General features: G+C 32.4%; 1 protein-coding gene and 1 pseudogene across 1 annotated transcript; one reads left to right on the top strand and one right to left on the bottom strand.

The window, feature by feature from the left end:
- Positions 1-2,120: 2,120 nt before the first annotated feature.
- LOC107443768 (uncharacterized) lies at positions 2,121-23,866 on the bottom strand. Its single transcript, XM_087156078.1, has 6 exons — positions 23,773-23,866; positions 23,366-23,482; positions 20,368-20,449; positions 17,420-17,647; positions 16,265-16,415; positions 2,121-2,880 (listed from the first exon to the last, which is right to left on the bottom strand). The coding sequence occupies exons 1-4, from the start codon at positions 23,864-23,866 to the stop codon at positions 17,629-17,631; spliced, it is 312 nt and encodes a 103-aa protein (XP_087012204.1). The 3' UTR covers positions 2,121-2,880; positions 16,265-16,415; positions 17,420-17,628.
- LOC147800938 (SCAN domain-containing protein 3 pseudogene) lies at positions 9,360-11,326 on the top strand (annotated as a pseudogene).
- Positions 23,867-25,679: the final 1,813 nt, after the last annotated feature.

The following is a 25,679-nucleotide window of genomic DNA, read 5'->3' as shown; positions in this document are numbered from 1 at the left end:
GTCCAAAGAAGCATTGCAATATGAATGTTGTTCAAAGCAACCCAATGCAATTCATAGCATAACTGATTTACGTGCTGAGCTGCAACGTTTTCACTCGACCACAATCAAATGTCACACAACACGTTAGTAGTGAAGCATGTGTAGAATTTGAAATCATCATGAATCGGGTTGAGGAAAATATTCTGATACCTGAGGCAAAAGATATTCATTAAAAAAAATTTTTTTAAGCGATTGTAAGCATTGGTTGGAAGCTCACAAACTTATTATTTGTTGAACTTCATTATAATTTCTGTGATATTGAAAATGTTCAACAGTGACCAAATGACAAATGAAAAAGAGAGTGAAGCAGAGAGTCTCACTCCCGACCAAGTGACAAGGGTGAAGCAGAGAACCACACTCCCGACAAAGAAACACATTGTATATGTTGATTTTACTAAGAATCATTGTGTATGCCAATACCAAATAGGTAAATAATTTTACGTCGTGGAGAAATTGTACCTGTTAAACTGGATTATTACCCAATGAAACTGCTACACTGTTTCCCCATTTGAGCTGTGTAAAAGTACTCAATACTCAATTTCCCTCAGGATACCAAGGACAAATTGAGTCATAATTATCTGTAGAGGGAAATGAGAAAATTGTATTAAAACCACAAGTAGATGCTGGGGCAGTGCTAGTACTTCCCCATATACCAAAAGACAAAATATACTCCTCTTACTGTGAAGGAATTTTCAGAAAAGGCATTATCATACCCACAAAACCAAACCAGAAGCCTCAAAATACAGAACAAACATTTGCTCCTCGATGCTTAAATTATTAATATATTACATTCATGATAATGCTGTGAGACATTTGATTGTGGTCGAGGGGAAACGTTTCTGCCCAGCACATTACACAGTAAGGCTTTGAACTGCATTGGGTTGCTCTGAAGAACATTCATATTACATTGTTTCTTTGGACTGCTCCAGAATCCATGAGATGCTCTGAACACTATTGGAATGTTCCAAACTCAATTGAGATGCTCTCATAACTATTCTGATGCTCCGAGGGATTTGTGATGCTTTGAAATCCATCCGGATAGCGTTGCTCTAAAATTATATTGGTTGCTCCGAGATACATGGGGTTTGTGATTCTCCGAGATCAGTTGGGATGATGATGCTTTAAAATCCATGGGGTTTGTGATGCTCCGAATGCTTCAGAGAATGCTCTGAAAGTTTCAGCGACACAACGACAGGACCAGAAAAAGATATTCACAGCCCGCTTCATGATGATGTGCTTTTTCAACATGGTTCAAAACTCACGGGTTGTGTGAGTATTTGAATGTGGTCGAGTGAAAACGTTTCAGCTGGGCATTTTAGAGCACATGACCAATAAACTAGGTGTAGAAATGCTTAAATTCAACGCAGCGCTGAACAAGAGAGCAGCACTGGAACAAGAAGTCCGGGACTTGAGGAAACACACAAGAGCTACAAAATACGAAAATGAAACACTAAAACGTAAAAATGCAGCACAGGAACAAGGAGTGAGAGACTCGAAGAAACATGCAACCTTAAATTTTAATGGATGTGAGTTGTCCGTAAACAGTTTCAATGTATCCTAGGAGGAGTTTCCATCAGGATGCTCCTAGATCCATGGGGTTTGTGATGCTCCATGAGATTCACGCTAATGCTCCAAGATCCATTGGGGTTAGTGATGCAAGTGATGCTCCATGAGATCCACGCCAATGCTCCAAGATCCATTGAGGTTAGTGATGCTCCATGATCCATCAGGATTTGTGATGCTCCAAGATCTATGGGGGAGCTCTAAATGGGATAAGTCCCCCGAATTGGGAACCTATCCCATTTTTTTAAGACACTCGAGATGCCAACATTGAATCATTTTGTTTTTGGCACTTATTAAGAGCCAATTGATACAAGGTGAATGTAATAAAGTTTCACGAGTTGAAAAAGTAAAATCATTCATATATGGACATATTTCGAATACCAGAAGCACTCGTGCTGGCAAGTGCAAAAAATGAAGTTATTTAATGTCGGCATGGCGAGTGTTTCAAAAAAATGGGACTGGTCTCCCAAATAGGGGAACCCGTAACATTTTTTTAAACATTGTGAAATAAATACAAATTTTTTTTATACTAACGTTTTTATTGCATGCAATATGTACAAGGCTATTTACGAAATGATTTACAAAATGACTATTTAAAAAAATTACAAAATGGCTTACACATGATCGATGGGTTCCATGGGCAAATGAAGAAATTGGGAGATGCCTCCTCTGCCAGCAATCCTCTTGTAACAGTCCTCACGTGAACAATATACACATCGCATCGTCCCAAATATTTCACAGGTTTCAAAATCAGTTTTAATTTCTTTAGCCAGATGGTATTCCGGTAAATTGTCTGTGACAACTAGTCATTTTCCTTTTGTCATGGCATCTGTTAAAATCATAAAGGCCATCTTCATCTTGAATAATTGTTCCAGCAACACTTGTGAACGAATGGGTCCATCCATTGAATGAAAAATGTAACCATTCGTGATGGGTATCCATTGGATCTAAGGCACGCGACAGTAAACGTTGGTCGATGATTTTCTTTCTTTTTTGGGGGGCCTTGAAATGTATGGCCAAAGTCTCTGTTGCTTGGAATATGTCACAAACATTAAGCTTTGTGAAACATATGAAACATTAAGCTTTGCTGGAGTGGCTGTTGTCATGATCACTCAAAGGTTTACTGGAGTGGCTTTTGTTACTCGAGCTTGGAGCTTTGCTAGAGTCCTGGATGGAGAACTGGAATTCCTTGGATGATAATATTCGGATCAGCTTGCTTTCACATTACCTTTATAACTGCTTCCTTCTGGAAAATTTTGCTACTAAACTTGTAGAAAACTATATGAAAAAGAAAAAAATGTTTTAATTAAGAACAGCAGTCACAATTTAAATAAATTTTCTCTTACTATAATGTTTTCAGGAAAGCTTTCAAGAACTGAATTACAACCTATGTTATGTTTAAAGAAATTGAACACAAACATTAAAGCATTCATAAAATATTTTCCTTCCCTTTTAGTATACATGTACCAACATAGTATTTCGTTCTCTAGATTTAGTTGCAGATATTTTAATTAAGAAATTTCAGGTATTGTAAAAATAACGTTATGCAAAGACATAATTACAGTGAGAAACAAAAGAAAAGGGTAAGTGGAAAAAACTTATTGAAGTATCAACATATAACAATGGGCTATTGGCGACAGTTTGGGAAACATCCCTAGGGATGATCCAAAGACATACCATCACAATTTTAATCGTCTACTGAGGACATTCGTGAATTATATTTAGAAATAAATCTACTTTGGAAGTTATTAGCCCCTTCAATATATCAAGACTTTCATTTTCTGAAAGTGATTTTTACTATCAACAACATTAACAAATTTTTTTTTCCATAAAGTCAAAAAAGAAATCCTTTGCAACAGATTTGATATTTAGTTTTCACACTTGCTCTGTTTACACGTGTTATTAGTGCTTCCTATTATTATTTATTAACTTGTTATTATTTATGTTTAATAATGAATAAAATGATTAGCAAATATTGCGAAAAAATTTATAAAAATTTGTACGAGCATCGAAGGAACGTTTATAAAGCAGATGAAACAACTGGAAGTTTGAAATGTACAGTAAATGGTTGCGAGGTGTGTTTCACAACTCAGATATTATTAAGGAGCCATTTATCAAAATTTCATAACATCATAGATGTAAAAGAAAAGAGTTCTATTACAAGTAAGTTTATAAGTAGTATAAAGTTTTAATTTGCATTATGTTGCTATTGTTATGTAATGTAGTAACTGTTATAACTTATATTACGATACATTTCAAAAACAGTAATTTCTATTACATTTGTTAGTTGATTACTATATTAGGGTATTAAACATTAAGAGTTGTAAGTCTGTTGTGCATGGATAAGCTGTTTAACTACAATGATGAGGTATGTGCTGCAAAAAAAAAAATAGATTTTTATTTTTGTAAACCTATAGAACAGCTACTAAGATTGGATTAAGATTGAAGTGAGAAGTTTTTTAAAAAAAACTATTATGTGTTTCAATTTGAAGTGTCAGTCATATAAAGCTTTATTTATATTATTAAGTTGCAGTGATTTGATTTAGATTATTTTAAGTTGCATCTAGCATTAAATCTGTCATTTTGTACATTTGTTTGTTCAAATATTTTTTTCATGGTAATAATTGGTCCTGAATTAATGAGTTTGTATATCTATTTTGAATTTATTGAATATGTAATATTGTAGTAGTATCCTAATAAACAGTGAAGGTTAAATTATGTTTTTTTTTATTTCACCCAGGTTTATTACAATGGAAAGAGGCAATTGAGGTTCAACTCAGGTCATTTTACTATTCCAGGGCTTCAATTTCTTTTGCAAATGGCAGCAAAAAACTTTACTTTCCTTGTAATCAAAAGATTCTCGGTCTAGAGCATCAAAATCAGAAAGAAGTTGTAGAAGCAGAAATTGCTGCCCATCAACAAATTAAGTCATAGAGAATGATAAAATCTATGTCACTTCTTATAATGTTGGCAATGAAAATGAACTGATATATCTTGAGTACATTAGTGAAGAGTGAATTAGCAAGTGTTACTCATGTTCATAATATATATTTTGCATTAAAAATAATTTTAATAGTATAATCTTATTTAAATGTTTTATTTTCTATTGCCTAACAAATATTTGATTTTACAATAAGCATTAAAGATAATTAGGCTATTTGTGTGTAAAGTGTTAAACAAAGAAGTAATTTTCATAATTTGCATTGTATTCATAAAATGCAGTTTATAATATTTATATTAGCACAAAATTTAGAAAAAACTGTTAACCATTTGCAATTGCAATGTTCAAATACACCATGTCTGGAGTCCTCCCTCAGTTTAAATACATAGGAATAAATGTACTACAATGTTTATCCCTTTTAAAATACTTTTTAAGTTAAGATTATCAAAAATGCATCTTAAAGTTTCCACAAAGCTTGCTTTAGCAATAATAGTTTCAACATATTTAATTAGTTTGAATATCAAGAAACTAATGTATTTTCAACTAATATGTTCAGGGCTAATGAAGTACAATCAGCATTGGCAACCAACAAATCTTAAGTGGCTACTGTATTTTTATCTTTTCAAGGGTGATCTGACATTTTTTTTTTAATATATATGAAAAGAAAAATTTTCAAAGAATTGAACTCAATATTTTTTCCCCATTCTTGTCTTGTTTTCAACAGTTTTTGGAGAAAAATCTTATTTATATTCATGCTGTCACATAGTCCTCAAATTTCTAAATTCTAGTTTTATAATAACATTATGTTAACAAAATTGGAATTTGTATCTTTTTCACTTTGGTTTCTTTTCGTTAATGTCTGGCAAGTCTTGAAAATGGGCACATAATTTTGGGCACTTGAAACATTGCTACTCTTATTTCTAATTTGTGTATTTTTGTAGCAGATAAAGTTAACCTAGTAATACTTGTGTAATTATAAAAGCAAAAGTATAATAGTTTGAAATCACACATGGATTTCTACTATTTTGACATTTCTTTTAAAAATTTAAAATATTTTATTATGTTGTAATAAATATTTTCATTCTGTTGTCATTATTAAGCATTTGAAATGTAAGTAGTACTTTATTTTTGTGCATGGATTTATTCACCAAAATTTCAAATTTGGAAAAAACGAAACCAGAAATAGAGGAAGTACTAATAATTTTACTGGTTACTCACATTTTTCAAATTCTTTCAACCCCTGCCTATGACTATTCATATGTTAATGGTGAAAGCTATCACTATTAACTTATGGCCCATTTAGATTGTCAATATGAAAGATTGAATTTTATTAAGGGGAAATTTACTGAAAAAAAATATCTATATATATTTACAGGTAAAATAATATGTGACATGGAGTCACTCACTATATTTAGATCTAAACATTTATATAGTCTCTTGAATTAATTTGGTAATTTTTACACTTTCCCTTATGAAAGTGGACTGGAATGTTGCTCCTCTCAAATTTGTAGAATAGCAGGTGCATCGCCTATTTTTTTTATCTATCCACACGAGATCTTTTACTTCACCATTTTTTGTTGTTTCTTAACTGTATCTATCAAATATATTTAAAACTTTAACTTTTACCTTTTTGCAGCTTATTTAACCGCAACTTCTAATTTTTTCTAACTGTAACTTGTTTATAGCATTTTGCAATTTAAGGGGCTGCCTGCGCTTCGCACGGTACATTCGATTTTTGTGTTTTTTCTGTTGTCGCGTCTTCGTTCAACGGAGTCCTTTCCTTTTTCCACCTTCTCCATTAAGGCGGCTAGGAAAAATGGTGCAACTAAAACTCATCGGAAGTTTTCTTCAAAATAAATTATAATATAGTGCACATTTTTATAAATATTGAGTCTAAAACTTGGCCCATTTTCTTTCCTGAACACAGTGGATTAGATCAGGAGCCACTTTAATGAGAAATCCTTGGGTGACATCACACTGAAAATTCTTAGTGCTGATGAGTTGCCCAAGCCTGTGAAGGTAGCCTTCAAGATCAAAGGAAAGTTCTCTGATCAGACTACCTTCCTCAAACGTCTGCTGCGACTCAACCTGGGGTAGAAGTCCATAAGGTGGAGAGTTCTGCAAAATGCAGTGAGACCGGGCACTTCTAGATGGATCTTTGAGGTTGATCCTGAAGATGTTGAGGACATAGTGAAAGCCGATTATGGTGCTTTCACTGGTGTGGATTGTGTAACCTTTAAAATCATCAATGATCCAAATAAGAAAAGGGCAGCAGAGGTTCCAACAACATTGGATGTCCCCTCTGTCACATCTGAAGGCCAAGAGCTGGGGGAAATTGATCAGGATGAGGAACCCTGGAAGGCCAATTCTCCTGATTCTAAGGTAAGTTCAATCGATGATCTTGATATTTCAGAGCTGGGGTCGGCTCTGGGTCGGATTTAACTCCACAACCTGATTTACTAGCATCTATGCTTAGAATTGACAAAGCCATAGAACTGTTAAAGGGGATCTTCCTGCTAAATCCCACCAGTATAGGCAGTTGCCATTCTTGTTTCTTTTCCTTTAATCATTCATGGCAACAGAAACAATCAAGGTTGGTCAGATTAATCTCCATCATAGCATTGCTGCCTCTAGTCTCTTGGCTAAAAGGCTGAATGGAGAATTAGACATTGCTGTTATGCAAGAGCCCCTGGACCTGTAAGGGTAAAATTATAGCCCTCAATGTTAAGGGTTTTAATATTTTTTATGATATCCATTGTGATCCTCTCAGGGCCTGCATCTTGGCTAAGTCTAATCTAAATGCCCTTAACCTTATCAACTTTCTCCACAGGGATTTAGTTGCTGTTACTTTACTGTTTACTGTTTTGTTACTGTTTTAGTTACTGCAGACTTATCTTTGACTGTAATGCAAATGCTCACAACACAGTGTGGGTAGTAGTGATTGTAACCAGCGGGAGGGGATGTATTAATGGAACATATTTTATTTTATAACTTATAAGTCCAATGAACAAGGCAATGAACCCATCTTTGCTACGCATAACAGAATGGAAGTCATTGACCTTACTTTATGAAACTCTATTCCTGTATATTAGATGACTGATTGGAAGGTATCTGATGCAGTTACTGTTTCAGATCACCAACTATTTACCTTTTCTATTAAAGGCCTCACTGGATTAAAGGTCATAAGGAGGAACCCTGGAACAGCTGGTCAGTTAACCTATCTGGTAAGCAGAGATGCCAACTTGCTCCGGACAGCAAATATGTATTTTAAAGTGGTAGACTATCAACTGTGATTCTTGGTTTAATAAATTCAATTTAGTAGATTTTTATCCACCGCTATATTTAAATAATTCGTAGGCTTATATCATTCACAACTTTGAAGTACTTATGACATGCTATGCCTTTCAAAAAGCCAGCAAAAATAGTCAAATATTCGCAAAATTTACTTTGTAATTATTTACCGTTTCTTTAATTATTTCGGCGTGTCCGGAGTAGTTGGCATCTCTGGGTAAGTATAAACCTCTCTGGTAAGTATAACAATCTAGATCAGTGGTCCCCAACCCCCGGTCCGTGGATCAAATGGTACCGGGCCGCCCATTTCATTGAAACTGAATTTAAATTCCTAGGTTTATACCCCAAATTAAAAATATCTGTGCTCCATTAAAATTTTATTTATTTAAAAAAAAGATGCCCCCGAAGGTACAGTACGGAACCCGTTATTCGTAAATCAGAAAACCAGAAAACCAAAAAACCGGAACGAATTTTGATAAATTTTCCCGCCATTTTTAAAAACAAAAATTCATAAGATTTTAGGATTTTTCGTTCTTTTTTGAAAAATGCTTACCTTACCATCATTTTGAAAATAATCATTAGTGTATTACTTCGTTTTTTCTTCTTTTTAAGATTGTTTCCAAATGTTATTTTTTTTAGTTGAGTTTAACAATAAAAAAAACGGCTTTTTGTAGCGATTCAGAAAACCGGAAAAATCAGTTATCCGGAATAGCGATGGTCCCGATCGTTCCGGATAATCGGTTCCCTAGTGTAGTAACATAAATTTTTTAATGTTCTAAAAAGTAAAAAAAAAAATCTTCTGCAACTATTTTCTCATTCAATTAGTTTTAATTAAAAAAAAAACAATCATCGTAACTGTAAATATCATAAATAAAAAACGAAAGCACGACGCGACATTTGCATTGGAACTAATAAAGAACTTCGTCTTTTCTCTCGATTCAGAGGCCTCACACAGCGAGAATGTATAGTAAGGCTATAAAAGAGAAGCTGGCTCGTCTGCCATTTAGTCGCCCAAAGACCACGTGACCATGGTTCCTCTCTACTGTTTTGAGTGCTTTATGCGGTTTTGTTCGTTTTTTGTAAAAATAAAGTGTCTATCACTCCTCTCTCTGTTCACCGGTAGTTTCACAGGTTTAACAGTGCTTGGTGTACGTCTGTATTGCGTCTGCACAAATTTAACTCACAAGTTAGCAAAAATGAATACAAAACAGACGTCCTCAGAAATTTTCCTTGGAAAAAAGAAAAGGCTCAGTGAAGAGACCGAAGGGCCTTCAACATCAAAGAAACATGCAACTTTTAACAGACAATACCATGAGTCCTACTTGAAGTATGGTTTTGTCGGGACAGGCGATTCACACAAACCAAAACCGCTCTGCATAGTTTGCGGCGATCAACTCTCTAATGACGCAATGAAACCTTCAAAACTGCTTCGCCGCTTGAACGTCAAGCACTCTGGATTAAAAGACAAGTCCCTGGAGTATTTTGAAAGAAAAAAACGGGAACACGAAGGACAAAAAAATTTATGATGGCCACCACATCAATAAAGGAGAGTGCACTAAGAGCATCATATTTGGTAGCTAACCGCATTGCTAAAGCTAAAAAGCCATTTAATATTGGTGAAGAATTAATCTTGCCTGCCACTAAAGACATTTGCAGTGAAATACTAGGAGAAGCTGCTGTGGAAAAGATAGCACATGTGCCTTTGTCGGCTAGCACTGTGACTAGGCGCATTGAGGAAATAGCCGAAGACATTGAAAAGCAATTGTTGGAAAGGATTAATGCAGCACCGTGGTACGCACTCCAGGTTGACAAATCTACAGATATTGACACAGGGTGCGTAGCCAAATCTTTGAATCAAAAATAAGCACTTTTTAAAAACTTTTCAAGCACTTTACAAAAATTTTCAAGCACTCAAAAAATTCATATTCAATCAGTGATATCATTGAAAACAAAAACTTTTTATCAACAGTTTTAGCTTTAAAAAAACCCCAAACAGAAACAGACGTAAATCGAAACAATCATTACTTTCCCAAATCATCGAGTGAATTCAACTTGACCCTGAACTCAGAACAAAAGTACCCATACCCCCTACGTAAAAAAAGTGTTAGAAGTAAAATAAAATAAACAATAATAAAATTAAAATAAATTAAAAAGAAAAACATTTCATAAGGATCTGATATTCTCCATCCGAATTGAAGCACTCGGGTTTCGGTTCGAAGAATGCGTGCATGCGCAAGTCATAACGTGGGTACGACATGAAATTATTCGAGGGAAAAAAGCACTTTTTAAAAACGCCAGCTGAAAAATGCACCTTTAAAAGCTTTTAAAAACGAAATCCCCAAAAAAGCACCTTTAAGTACTTTTTACAAACGCTATGCACCCTGTGACAGCAAGGCAATACTACTTGTTTATGTGTGATATCAATATCAGGAAGATGTGCATGAGGATTTGTTATGTGCACTATCTTTGCCAGCCAACACCACAGGAGCAGAACTGTTCAAGTCACTGGATGGTTATATATCAAGACAACTAAAATGGTCCTTTTGTGTAGGCTTATGCATAGACGGAGCTGCTGCTATGACCGGACGTCTATCTGGTTTAACTGCTCGGATTAAGGAAGTTGCACCTGAGAGTGAAGCTACACATTGTCTCATTCACAGGGAAGTGCTAGCAAGCCGAAAAATATCACCAGAATTTAACAGCATATTGACTGATGTCGTTAAAGTTATTAACTACATCAAAGCACACGCCCTTAACTCGCCCCTGTTTGAGCAGCTTTGTGAGGAGAAGGACGCAGAGTACAGATGCCTTCTGTTATACACAGAAGTAAGATGGTTATCCAGAGGAAAATCGCTACTGAGAGTATTTGAATTGCAAGAGCCATTGCAAAGATTTCTCTTAGAAAAGAAGTCACCGCTGGCAACACATTTCAGTGACAAGGTATGGGTCACCAAACTGTCTTACCTGTGTGACATATTCAACCTGCTAAATGAACTCAATCTGTGCCTTCAGGGGAAAATGACAACTGTTTTCAAGTTGGCTGACAAAGTAGCTGCCTTTAAAGCCAAGCTGGAGTTATGGGGACGACGCGTGAATAGAGGCATTTTCGACATGTTTCAGACATTAGCGGGTATTTTAGTCGAGACAGAGCCTGAATATTCATTCTCCCAGTTTGTTCACGATCACTTGTCTTTGCTTTTGAAAGAGTTCGAGCGCTACTTCCCAACCACAAAAGACCCACGAACTGGTAAGGAATGGATCCGCGACCCATTTGCCAACAAATCGGGTGAATCTAGCTGGTCAATGCAAGAAGAAGATCAACTGTTGGAGATTGCAAATGACGGCGGCCTTAAAACTACGTTCGAAACAACAACTCTGCCGGTGTTCTGGATTAAAGTCTTGGCAGATTACCCCGAGATTGCCACCACAGCACTTAAATCCCTATTGCCATTTCTAATAACCTATTTGTGTGATCGGGATTTTCTGCAGTAACAGCAACCAAAACAAAGCAACGGAATAAACTGGAGATAAGCAACACACTTTGGGTGTCATTGTCTCCGATTACCCCCAGATGGAACTGTCTTATTGCAAAGAAACAAGCTCAGGGTTCTCATTAATGTAACATTCAAGTAAGTTAAAATGTTAAATCACTTTATTTTTTGGTGTAACTGTATTTTATTTTAAAGGTATGTTTAAATACAATTAAATTAAAATTATAAAATCAAAATAATCTAAAATATATAAACAATCAATGCCCCCCCCCTCAGTGGGCCGTGGTAAAATTATCAAACATTGACAGTTCCGCAGTGATAAAAAGGTTGGGGAACACTGATGTAGATGATGTCAAGTGAACTGTTGACCAAGTGCAACAGATCATACTCGATTTATATCATAGTAATGTTATCTCCACTAGCTCCCCAAGGCGTGTTCCTTAGTGGTCTTCCGAGCTTAGTAAAATCTTAAGAAATCTAGGAAGTTATTTAACAGGGCATAGAAATCAGGTGAATGGCGGTCCCACCGAAACGCTCTAACTACCTATAATAAGGCTATTAGAGCTGCTAAATGTCGCTTTTGGCAGACTTTCGGCAATGGTATTAACACAATTCCTGCCAACCGCAAAGATTGCAAAAATTCTTACAAAAGACTATAGTTGCAATCTTAATGCTATCTGTCTTACAAATGGAAAATATAGTGAGTCAGGGAAAGAGGCTCTAGGTAAATAATTTGAAGCTCACTTCCCTGGATCTCATCCTGTAGAAAATGAATATCTTTACAATAATCATACAACTACTTGCAGTAAAAATGACTGGGAGGCCGTCAAAATGATCTCCTATGAAAATGTTATAGCCTATGGGCTATTAAATCTTAGAGCTCTATAAGTCACTAGGAATGGATGACATCATGCCTGTAATTTTTATTAAGGGGATTGACATACTAGCCCCTACTCTATGTAGGATCTTTTGAACCTGAATAGCCTTTGGGTATACACTTCATTTTTGGAGGAATACCAGGGTAATTTTAATCCCAAAATCAGGTAAGGAAAATTACTTTGAGGCTAAATCATTTAGACCAATCAGCCTCACCTCTTGTCTGTTGAAAGCCATTGAAAAGTTTATTGACAGATATTTTAGACTCTCTACTCATTAATAAGCCACTGTCCTCCTCACAGCATGCTTATCAACTTGGCAAGTCAACAGACTCTGCTCTATATGAGCCCTCCTTCATCTTTGAGAAAACACTCTCAGATAAAGAGATTGCTCTGATGGTATTTATTGATATTGAAGGTGCTTTTGACAGTCTCTGTTGAGACTATCATCAAAGCTTAGACATGGGTTATCTAAATATAACTATCTACATTTGCTCTCACAGTCAGGCTGCTCTTCCATCACTAACAAGGTGTAAATAGACCTATTCTCTAGTGTGGAAGAGCTTCTTGGTCCTTTGTGACCCTCCTACTCGTAACAAGGTATACCTACCCTGGGTGTCTGGATATATGGGTATGCTAATGAGCTGGCCGATGAATTAGCACAGGCTAGCTCCATGCAATTTACTGGAGCCCTAAACAAGCTTTAGGAATTTCTCCCACATCCTTCAGAGCATCTATATTCAAACCCTATGACAAACTTGCCCAAGAGCAATAGCTCAGCAATCGGACAGTCAAAAAGAGCGTGTGTCAAAAAGAGCTTCTTAAGCTTAACAAGAACAGATTGAGAAAGATCATTAGTCTTTTCACTGGACACTGCACCCTCAGGCGACACCTATACATAATGGGTGTAATATCTAATCCTCTTTGTAGAGGTTGGCATCTTGAGGAGGAGACTTCACGACATATACTTTGCGTTTGTGAGGTCTATTCTGCTCAAATATTTGAGCATTTAAGGCAAAATTACATTAAAGTCTGGGAACAGCAAGATATTCCTGTCAGGTGTTTGCTGAACTTTATTTCAGCTATAAAGCTTTCTTGCTAATCATGATTTAGGGTTTGGATACAATAGACCTCTGGTCGATGTGCCCTGCTCTTTGGAGCTGCCCAACTTCTAAGTGTAATGCAGGCATAAATACAAACATGTGTTTAGAAACACTGCATGAAGTAATCAAACATATTTACATTGAAGGTGGAAAATGTAAGAGGCTTGATGCACATCTGCTTCAAATTGTAACAGATAAAACATGGGATTGTTGCGTGAAATTAAAGGAATAAATTCTACTAAGAATACAGTTATTCATATCTGGCATAGAAAAAGCTCAGTTTTTTCAAAAGAAGATATTGAACGAAACAGAATTCTCAAAAGTTTTCAGGTTATCTAGAGTAAAATTCAAACAGTTCAATGTACTAAAAAAATTAGGCCTAGCATGAGGAGAACACACTTTATGTTTTTAGAAAACTGCTTGTTTATTTTAAGTTTCATACATTTATATATAAATAGACATACATAAACGAAATAAATATGCATATATTCATAAAATTTAAAATAAACAGTTTTCTTGAAATAAAGTGTGCCCCCTCTCACACTACACCCTATGATTAGAATCTAAGTTACTATTAAAAATTATTTAGATTACGGATAATAAATAATTTATACAAGATTTAGACACTTTAAAAATATTGCAAATTTTATCACAAATTGTGAATTTTACTAAAATTTTGCCATTAAACAAGTAAGCTTATAATTTTCTTTTTATATCTATTTGATACATTTATGATTAATTTTATTAGTCTCAATACATATAGCTACATTAGTTTTCAAATGCGCTTATTTGCCAAATATTTTAAAAACTTAAAGAAATGGCTGATCAGTAAATAGAAAACAATAATGCAGTTAACTGAATTGTTTAAAAAAAAGCACTGATGGCAAAAAAATAGAAAAAGTATTATTGGCATTAAGTTTTTAAAAGTATAAGTTTATATTAAATACTATAACTGTAGGCAGTATTTTGTTTTGATTATGCTAGCAAATGCTTATACTGTATGCAATTAAACAAATATTTCTTCGAATAATTAAAATTGTGAAAAATAATAAAGACAGAATTCAATTTAAGCACAGTTGAATGGTAAGTTCTATTAGAATCAAAGTCATTTTGGAATAAAGAGTGAGTTTCAAATAAATCGTTAACATTACTTAAGTTCATGTGATAAAATAACATCGCATATTTAAAAATATTGGAATTAAAAAAAAACATGCAAACATGAATCACAAAACAATTGTAAAACTAAGTATATATACGACAAAATCAAATGTGTTAAAAATGGTAACTTAAATTTTAAATTCGCGTGAAGTAACATCAATAGTAAAAAATCATTAAAAATCAAGGGCTGAAAAAATTCCAAATAACTACCAACATCAAACATCACAAAAAACATCCAACATCGTAAAATTACATGACAAAAAGTGATAACTTAAATTCGTATGACAAAATAACATCTTATTTTAAAAATATCGGATTTTTGAAAAGAAAAAAAATAGCATAGTAAAAAAGTTAATATTTTATTCACACTTTTTCTTTTAAAGAATAAGTAAGAACTTTTAAGAGTGCTTAATTTTTATGCAGCAAAATTAAGCTTTATAGAGCACTTTTAAGGTGCGCATGAACCCTATTGAAAAAGAAAATTCGATTCAGGAGAAATACACAAAATTTCATGCTCTGGGCAGCTCCACAGCAGATAAGAAAACGAAAGTTAAGATAGATGATAAATAAAATCATTCCTTGGCATTGCTACATTTCAACAGGTATTCATTTGAAAGTGATAGTTCCTATTTTTCATTACATATTCAATCTTCTTCTATGCCCCACCTACTTAGGTGAGTCGTTCATTACTAGCGCATTACCAAATGTGAAATCTTTCTTTTAAAGGAAAAGGGAGAAAAATTGCGAAATGCAAATAAAAAAAAATTTACTCACGCTGAGCCCTGATTGTAACAGACTTATATTCCTTTTTTCCCTACAAAATATAAAAAGTCCTACATTCTAAAATCGATTCATTTGACCAATACATTTTTTTAAACAAAATTTTTGATTTCAGCATTTAGCAGCCACTGAAGATCTTTTTTATTTTTTATTCAGTATTTATTCATTATTTACCAACAATAAAATTTATTTAAAACAAGATTCTTTTTTGATTATTTATTTAATGAATCATATTTTTTACACAATGCAATCAGGAATGCAGAAAACATCTGGAGGGACTGTTATTATTTTCCTTTTTTTTTTAACCAACAAATAAGTGTATTAAAAAATAAGACGGTTCCTTTATTTTTTTGGAAATTTCAACTAAAATTTCCTTAGACAGTGATTGGGAATAGGAAAATTGAACAGCATTTATATTCTTAATAGTGAGAATTACATAATTTTTTTTTTAATTGCACATTATTCTAATCAGATGTTTTCGAATATCAAAAAAATATATATAAGAGTTCATTTACATTCTAAAATTACGAACTATTGATAAAAATAGCAAAAAAATTTAAAAAATTTAAAATCAAAAAATATTATTTCAGAATTATTTAAATAAATTTTAGGGTACAAAAAGTTTATAATTAAATTTGCTTAGGAATATGTAAAAAATTGCAGAATTTTTTTACTTAAGTTAGTTATTGTTTTCCTACTTTATTACTTACTGTAGTTTTTGTAAAATTCTTTGAGAAAACTTTACTATTGCATGCAAGTACAATAAAACATGACAAATTACATTTTTTTCACGTAAAAATTTATAGTTCAATTAGATCTGGAGTGCATGGTTGCCTCTCTAGTTTGTTCCTATCTATTGCATTATCAATGTACATTGGGAAAAGCTAATACATACATTTATAATATTTAAAGATTTATTTTCAACTAAATATCAAGAACAAGAACAAAACTAAAAAAGAAAGATTATACATTAGAAATCATTATAATAACAATAATAAAAAATAATAATAATTTTAAATGTACCTCAGAAGCTAATATGTCCGTATTACTACTAACAATTGCAATTATTTTTCCCCTCTAGCTTGGAATAATTAGACTGTCAAGTATACCGTCAGAAGTGAATGCAGATGAGAAAGAAATGTTGATGCTATTTGACAGAGCTGCATTTCAGTTCCTAGAATATATTAAGAGTAAAACTGTTACATTTCTTATTACACAAAATTGATTAGAAACAGGAAGTGGCATGTATAGAAACCCTGAACCTTTTTATTCAAAAAGACAATTTTTATCTTAAACTCTTGTAAAATAATATATATATCTTTCAGGTAATGTTTATTTTAATGGAATAAAAATCATGGTCTGGAATGGAACCTTAGTTTTTTTGGTCTTTAATTTAGAAAATTTAAAAAGAAAAAAAAATTATGCTAATTTTATGTGTTTTAGAAAAGTGTTTTTAACTCTTTGTCTGTGAAATATATTTGAGAAAAACATGCCAAAAATGGAGGGAAAAAATCTCTTTCATTTTGTTTGTTATTATCCTCAAAATGTTAGAAATAGATTTTAAAAAAAAAAACTAAGTTTTAAATATAACAACTACTATATTATATATTTTCACATATATGGGAAATGGTAATAGAGTAGAAAATTTTTGCTCAAATTATAATAAAATAAATCAAATGACATAATTTTTAAGATAAATATAATAAATTAGTACAGCAATATCATTATTTATTTCAACTGTCATGAATTACATGTCTCCTGATTCTTAGTCTCAAGACAGACCCTTACAATTTTTCCAGAAAAGGGTAACACTCATCCATGTTTGATGTCACCATATTCTGATTTATAGTAACCTTAAAACTATACATGAAAATAATTGTAGTTTTGCAAACCCATATACTCCATCAGTTTGAATATAAGACAATGAAGCTGAAATAATTAGTCAAGGTAGGACATATTTTATTCTAGCGCAAAATTTTTAAGAAAATTTTGGTAAAAAGGGACACTTTTAGGCAGTTAAAATATATTTGCTAAAAGAAGTGTTCAATTAGGAGAAAGACATATAAATTCAGAAATTGCTAATACTTGTAACACCTTGTAAGCCAATGCAGTACCTCATGTTTGGCTAACACATATAACTGCACAAGAAATAGTAGAAAAACAAGAAACTTTACTTACAGTTTAAGCATTTATCTAAATAGTAGATAGTTATTTGACATCAACTAAGACATTTGTTAACGACTGCCATCAACTGCTACAGACATACAATAGATAGAGCTCTTTACATATTATGGTTTCTCACATCTAGTGGGAACCTCCGACAGCATCCGTGGCGACTAGGGCATATTAGTCAGCATGATCTGATACCAGCTGGTTCCATCACAATGCTAGGTTGCTGTCGACCATCTTTACAAAATAATAATATCATGTTAGCGAATGAAGTTCTCAAGTGAAAAGTAAAGTGCACGAGTATCAGTAACCTATCCATATTTATCCTTTAATCTGATTTACATAAGATTGATGCCAACAACTAAATGCTTAATATTAACTATTAAATCAATAGGAAAGATAAATATATACCAATTGTGCGCTCCTGACAAATATTGCAGAAGATATATGCTAATAGATAAGCTACAAAGTGTCAATCCAACCTGTTTCTCTAATTTTCCTAACATAACAAAAGCTTAAATTCTTTAATAAATTAATCAAAATCAGTTACTTAATTACTAAAATTAATTAATTAGTATATTCGGAGTACAAATTAGTTCGGCCCATCCTCAAAAGATGGCTCTGGCTGTTATGAATGTTTCATAGGGACAACTGGTTTCGGTGGTTTCAGAGAGGTTAGACATCTGTCAGTAGTATTCAGTTTATATTGCTTTGAATTTCATACAAAAACCCTGTTTTTCACTTTGTTGAATATGTCAAATTCTGTGGTAACAAAGCAGCATTTGAGGGAAGTTTAATGTTTCTTCTTTAATTGGAAGAAAAGTGCAGCTGAAGCGCATCGAATGATTGTAGAAGTTTATGGTTACAATGGTCCAACTGATAAATCATGTAGGGAATGGTTTCGACGTTTCAAGAATGGCGACTAGTGAATGAAGAATAGTGTTGCATACTATGAACTGCTACAACCTGGCGATTCCATTACGGTCGATTGGTATAGGCTACAATTGATTCGTTTGAACAGTGCATTACGAGAAAAACGGCCGGAATATGAGAAGTGACATGACAAAGTTATTCTTCTGCATGATAACAGTCGGTCTCATGTCGCAAAAATTATTTGAAAACGCTCAAGTGGTATATATTTTACTGCACCCGCCGTATTTGCCGGACATTGCTCCTTCTGATTACTGGTTGTTCGGACGGATGCACCATTATTTGGCAGGTCACCGGTTCACTTCTTTTGAAGAAATCAAAAATTGGCTCCTAATTTGGATCGCCTCAAAAGATGAGACATTTCTTCGAGATGGAATTCAAAAATTGCCTGAGTGGTGGGAAAAAGTAGTAGCCAGCTATGGACAATACTTTGATTAATCTGTTCATTCATTTTGTTCTTAAATAAATACATTTTTGACCACAAAAAAACGGACCGAACTAATTTGTACTCCCAATAATAAGTTTACCAACAATAAAAAAAACCGCAGCTAACAGTAAATCTATTATTCATTTAAGTTAAGCAGTTACTTACTGAAAAGAGGAAATTAAAAAAAATCAGTAAAGAATGCACATCAATTAAATCAAAGAATAATTTTTATATTTAAAACCATGCATTGTGAGTAGAAAAGCAAATTTCAAAAAGGACAAATTAAAACAAACAAAAGAAGACTCAAGTGACAAGTCTGAGATGCAGACTCCAAAATTAAAAGCAGGATATTTTTTATGAACCATGGCATAGTGTAATAGATGAAAATTTCTCACTTCAATACATATATGTTTAGCCAAATTTAATAACTTATAGGTGCTAATTAAAATTGGTTTAAAATAATATATACAGTCGGACTTCTATTTAACGAACTTCCATTTTACGAATTTCTCTATTTTGCGAATTTTTTCGTGGAACCAAGAACATTTTGGAAATTTCTTCGTTAAATAACTTCTAAATAGCGAAGTGAATTTTCTATTTAACGAATTTTTTTTTTTAGATCTACTTTCCCCATTTCCCAAAATATTTGAGAAAATTATTAACTAGTTAACGCATTTTATGAGGAAATAACCTTGAACTGATTTTCGCATCCCCTTAACTTTTAGAGAAAGCAGTAAAATTCCTTTCCCTTTTTGTTTGCATTTCATACAGGAAATGCAATCCCACTAGAAAAGGGGGGAAAGGGTCAAATTCCTTGAATAGGAAATGAGCAGAGAAGATAAAAGGAATGGGTCATCAAAGTGTGTGGTCCCTGGTCCCTTAGTGACATGTCCTATTATCTCCACCCCCACTGTTCACTTCCTTTCTAGAAAAACTTTCAACTTTCTCGTTGTTCACTCGGTAGAGCTCCTGTTTTAAGATTGCTGATCAGAGTGCTGCTTGTTGCTTTTCTTACGGCTGCAAAATGTCGAAGCGAAAGTGCCTGACTATTAAAGAAAAAAATTACAAGATAAAGGTGCATCAATTGCAATTTTAATTATTTCTAGTATCCATGAATTTAAAACCTATTCTACGTTGTGTAAGTATTTCAAAAGATGATTTTCTATTTAACGAATTTTCCAAATAACGAACTTTTTTTCAGGATTTAGCGACTTCGTTAAATAGAGGTCCGACTGTATATTCATAAAACAATTTTTTATAATATTAACCAAGTTTAATCCATAACATTAATAAAAACATATAAATCTAGTAAATATAAGAAAAAACACATAAATCTTTATAAAACTATATTTAGAATCATTATCAAGAACTCTCAGCTGTTTAAGAGAATTCAAAGTGAAAAATTCAAAGCAAGAAACTCAAAATATCGATTTTACAGTCAATAAGTTCTCCAAATGTTTACTTGATAACTGAGAGTCTCTTCGTGACAAGAGAAAAACCCTTTCGCAACTTCCATTGTTATGTGGCAAGATGAAAATTCAAGCATAAATTCACTCAACAGCTTATATTTCTATTAGAGCAATTGTTCACTTTTACCTACTTAATATCCATTCTACTTTCAGCAAGTACACCATTGGGCAAATCTTCCAGTTGAAGAAAGCAAAACTGAATTTCCAATTCATCTAAGAGAGCATCAGAATTTTAATACTTAAAAAGTATTGTCAAAACAGGAAATCTGTCACAGAAAAGCTTTATGCTAGAAAAGGAAGCACTTTCAATCTCATTTAACATTTCAGCATTTATTGAAGGAAATTTGTAAATCGTAAAGTCACAAACTGTTTTGAAATAATTTTTAACTGATTGGAAAAATATCTTTTCCATCTTTATGATGTCTTGTGTGGATTTTAATGTGTCCACTATTTTTGATGAAGACTGCCCTATTATTAGATCAGAATCTACCCTCTGATTTTCTTCCACAATTATACTTGGCATCTAGCAAAGAAGTACACATTTTAATTCCAGGAGGAATGACATAATATTTAATAGAGTTGACAATAAAATATAATGAAGTGCATGTATCTTATGAGAGCTTGAATAAATTTGGAATTGGATTCCACAAATATAGGCTCGTTATTAAAATTATTTATTTTCATTTAATCAAAACGCTTTTTCTCTTTCCAGAAAATCAAAAGCTTGACTTTCTCTCCGTTTCAATAGTTTTATGTGTTCTTTATATTCTATTAAAAAAGTATGCTCAAAATTGTGTAAAAATTAATTTTAAAATAATTAATAATTTAAAGGATTGTAGTAAGAATAATACAAGTAATATTTTTATCTTCATGATTATAAACATTTATCTAATTCATTTTCATAATCGGAGTTGAGCTAATTTCTCTACAATTCAGATTCCACAGGCTAATTATTTTGAATTTTTGAATGCAGAACTTATTGAAATGTTAGACAAAAGTTATTGTTTAGTCTATTTATTTTTTTTAGTTAATTTAGATTACAAATTCCCTCTACAACTCAGCTTTTATTTGATTTTTGTATTTACAGATTTCATTTTATTTTAATTTATATATAATTTAAATTATTTTAATATTAGTTTAAATTAATATTAATTAATAAAGAAATAATAATTGCGATAGAAAGGCGGTATTTAGAAAAATTACTAAATGGGAACATTGAATATACTTACTGACTTACCACAGTGAAATAAAATAAATCTTAAAAATATGAGAAAATAACTCACTATCTTACAATAATCAAATTCAAATTTTAGTCAAGCGTTTTTTTTTTTGTTTTTTTTTTTATTGTAAGTGAATTAAAAAAATTTATAAATTGAAAAAAAATATTATTGCAATTTATTAAGGGCGTACAACCTATTTCAATGAAAGGCTGCCTTCCCAAGTATTTAGACATGTTGATGGCAATTATAATTTTTATGTAAACATCAGGCACATTTCTTTTTATCAGTCAACCTAATAATACATTTGCATAAAATTACATTACTTTAAATATTAAAATTCATTCAAGACTAATACTTTTCAAAATAAATAAATTTTCTATTCATCAAAAAATAGTTTCATTGAAAAAAATCTAAAGATGGAAAAAAAGTAATGGTTCTTTATCACATCCAATAATACAAAAAAGCATTTTGAAATAAATTAACTGAAATGTTCTTGGATTAAAATAAAAAAAAGGTGAAACTATTTTATTGAGCAACATAAATGCAAATTAAATATTTTAAACAAAGAAATTATATGGGGTTTAAAATGATTTAAAATAAAGCAAATGCAATATAGCTCAAAATAAGATTCAACATTTAGTTGGGATTCACTTCATTATATTTTTAACTTTAGAACATTTATATTTAGTGAATTATGAGAGATTTTATAATTTTATGAACCATTCCTAAAATGGTTTTTCAAGCTCTTTTTCAAGCTACAAAAAATTACAAAGTTTAAAAATAGTGAACATATTAAAAAACCAAACCAAATTTCGCGTGTTATAGTAGTATTGTATCAAAGATATTGCCATTTTAAAAATAAAATAAAAACATTCAAAAACTACATGGATTGACAATGAAATCAATACAAATAGAGTACTTTAAAGGTGATGATTAAAAAGCCTGATTTTAAAATCGCAAGTCGTAATAGCCCTGGTTTAAAATTAACTGGATTTTCGAAGCCTCGTGGAAATGCATAGTTATAAGTGTTGAAAGAATTTAAAAAACCAATGAAAAAATCGTTTAGATTTGTGACAAAATCAGCCCACATTGAAATGTACGATTCTAGTATTGTATATACATATTAAAAACATCGGAATTTTTAAAACCATGTAGAAATATGTATTACCAAAAAAACTATAGAAAAATAGCTTGGATTTACGATAAAATTTATACAAATACAACACTATCGTAAAGTCACTTAGATTAACTATGAAATGGACACAAATAAAGAGCTTCAAAAAGTGATTACTAAAATTCGAAATTCATGCATCATAATTTTGTTTTTTTAAAAATATTGGGATTTTAAATAATGTGGATATTTATAGTGATAACCACCAAATAATATGATCGAAAACTTGACAGGCGCTTTCAAAACTTAATTTTAAAAAAAAAAATTTTTAAAAAAATTTTAATAGTTTTTTAATATTGTTATGTTAGGGCCAGCCATACATCAAAAGCTAAGGGGTTGCTGGTTGTGCATCCCTGTAATGTAATGTATTATCTCTGGATCATGCACCCGCAAATATGAAGACCCCTTTGGTCTCATCGCTAGAAAGTGTAAAATTACTGACAACACGAAACCCGAGTTATTTTTATAAGTCCTTTCGTTGAACTCTACCTTTATGCCCGATATTATATTGTTAACGAGATGAGAGATGTTGCTCTTTTCTTGTAGACTTTAATTTGTAATAAAAAAAATTTTGTTTCACGAAATTCTGTTATCAGTTCAATCTGCACTTATGTGAATTAATACAATATTGAACAGTGTTACAGTTTCCCTTTTCTTTTCCACTTTTCAAACCATATCAATGTTTAAATATTTTTAGATAATGCTTTTTAATACAGAAAACCTAACTACATAACTTACTCTCAGCATGACTGACATACTTATCTTCAACTAGATTCACTTTATCCGCCGTCACAACATTGATGATAGTGGCTGAGTTTCTATTGATGATAGTGATTGACGGGCATATTTGGAACTCTTTGCAGTATTTTGCTTATAGCTCACTTATCAATTACCTGGAGTGAGTTAGCGATCGCAGCGATCGAATACGCTATATAGAGAGAAGACCGGTTCCATGGCTTGACCTTTCCCCCTTCCCTCTTTTTAGTTGTATAGAAATGTACTACTACATTTTCCCCTTTCTTGTTATTTTTTCTATTTAATTATCACAAATATTTTTTTAAGTTTCCATGAAGCTTTCTTGTGGAACTATGATCAATTTAGTTTTCAGTTCCATATAGTTTCATAACGTACAAAAACTAATGTACTTCCTTCCCCTATGACTCTCCACACGCTAATGGTGAAAGCATTCGAAGTGTTTCCATAAGTAGAAAGTTCTGCTCTACGCCACCTGCAGCACATTTCGATCTCCAATTGAAGAAATGATTGAAGACTGTGACTATCTGATTGTTGTTGCTGTTGTTAATTTACGTCGCACTAGAGCTGCACAATGGGCTATTGGCGACGGTCAGGGAAACATCCCTGAAGATGATCCGAAGACACAACAAATCTATCACAATTTTGATCCTCTGCGGAGGGGATGGCTCCCTCGCTTCGGTAGCCCGACGATCTGCGCGCGAAGTCGAGCACTTTACGGTAGAACAGTTTAACGAGGACCAGTACCGCACACCCTCGGTCCCTACGCAGGCTGATCCAAGTGGTCACCCACCCGCACACTGACCGCAGCCAGTGAAGCTTGACTTCGGTGATCTGTTGGGAACCGTGTCTTAACGATTAGTCCACTGCGGGACTGTGACTATCTGAAGTATCCACATGAGTGATGAAAAAAACAGAGCCCCGATGCCAAAGTGTGTGCGGAGTACGGAGTGCTGTTGATCCAAAAGTGGACATTTGAGTATGATGTGTTAAACATCGACAGATTCCCTTGCGTAAAAAATTGAGATATTTTTGAGGTATAAATGAGGAGCTTCTTAAAAGTATAAATAAAGTTGCTATTTAAAATCTTTAATTAGCCAGGTATAATATTTGCACTGATAAAATTTTATAAAATATAACGTTATAAAATTTTTCTAGTAGACAGTGCTTAAGTGTCATAAAAACAGTTAAATATATTTAAAATTTGATTATTTTTAATCTTTCAGTATGATATCGGAAGCAATTTTCCTTTAGCACTCTTTATAGTCTATCTCAAACTTGTGAGTATTTTTATTATCAGCATTGTGTTTATTCAAATATTTTAAATTTTTACATGATTATGTTTGAAATAATATAATTGTAAAATAATTATAATCGTAAACTTAACTTTAAGCTTAATAATATTTACATTATGATAAAAATTCCCAATCAATGTAGAAAAGAATATTGCTTTTAACTTTTATCTGAAAGGTCTTGTATATTCTTTGTGAAAACATGATGCACAAAGCCATCTTCCTTTTTTAAAATAAGTCCCGTTTTAGACATTTACATATAATGTTATGTTGGTTTTTACTATGTTCGTAATGCATAATCTCTTAACAGCGAAATTCAAGCAATGAACTTGATTGATTTTGAACAAACATTTTGTGGTAGCAGTATTTTCGTAAAAGTAACTGATGGTAGTCAAGTTTGGATCATTAATACTAAAGGCAACTTATAGTTAAAAGGATGTTATGTTTTTTTTTCGTCTCATTTTTGTATCCAATTAAATGTTTGCGCAAATTTTATTTTGATAAATTACAATATTTACTACTTTTTTTCAGTTTCGAAATTTAAATGTTACCTAAATTTTTTGGCTAAAATTGTTGGTTAGTACATAGTATCTTTAACTAATTATCGAATCGTGAAAAATTTCTGATATGCCAATGTAAAATTATTTTTGCATTAGGAAAAATTATGGGCAAATTCTTTAATTAAAATTCATTAAGGCTTTCCTGGTTCACTCCTTGAAAATATTTCTACGGGTGCCTTTGTATTTTGTTTCTAGTGCTTTGTTTGCTAAGTAAAATTTCAGATTTTAAAAGGATAGCGTTATGTAAGTATTTCTCCATTAAATAACAGTGAAAAAAGAAGTGAAAGAAATTATGCCAGAATTTTATGCAAGTAAGTAATTTTAATATTTTGAAATTTTCTTTATTGTCTCAGTTATTACAAAAAAGAGCAATTTAAAAAATTCGAGATATAATTTTATTTTAATATGAATGACATGTAGTTAAGACATATAGCTATATTTTAAGGA

This window comes from Parasteatoda tepidariorum, chromosome 12, assembly GCF_982258835.1.
Source record: "Parasteatoda tepidariorum strain Cologne lab strain chromosome 12, Ptep-v5.0, whole genome shotgun sequence".
In the NCBI taxonomy this organism is placed as follows: domain Eukaryota; kingdom Metazoa; phylum Arthropoda; class Arachnida; order Araneae; family Theridiidae; genus Parasteatoda; species Parasteatoda tepidariorum.
This window is presented reverse-complemented; position numbering and strand designations above follow the sequence as displayed.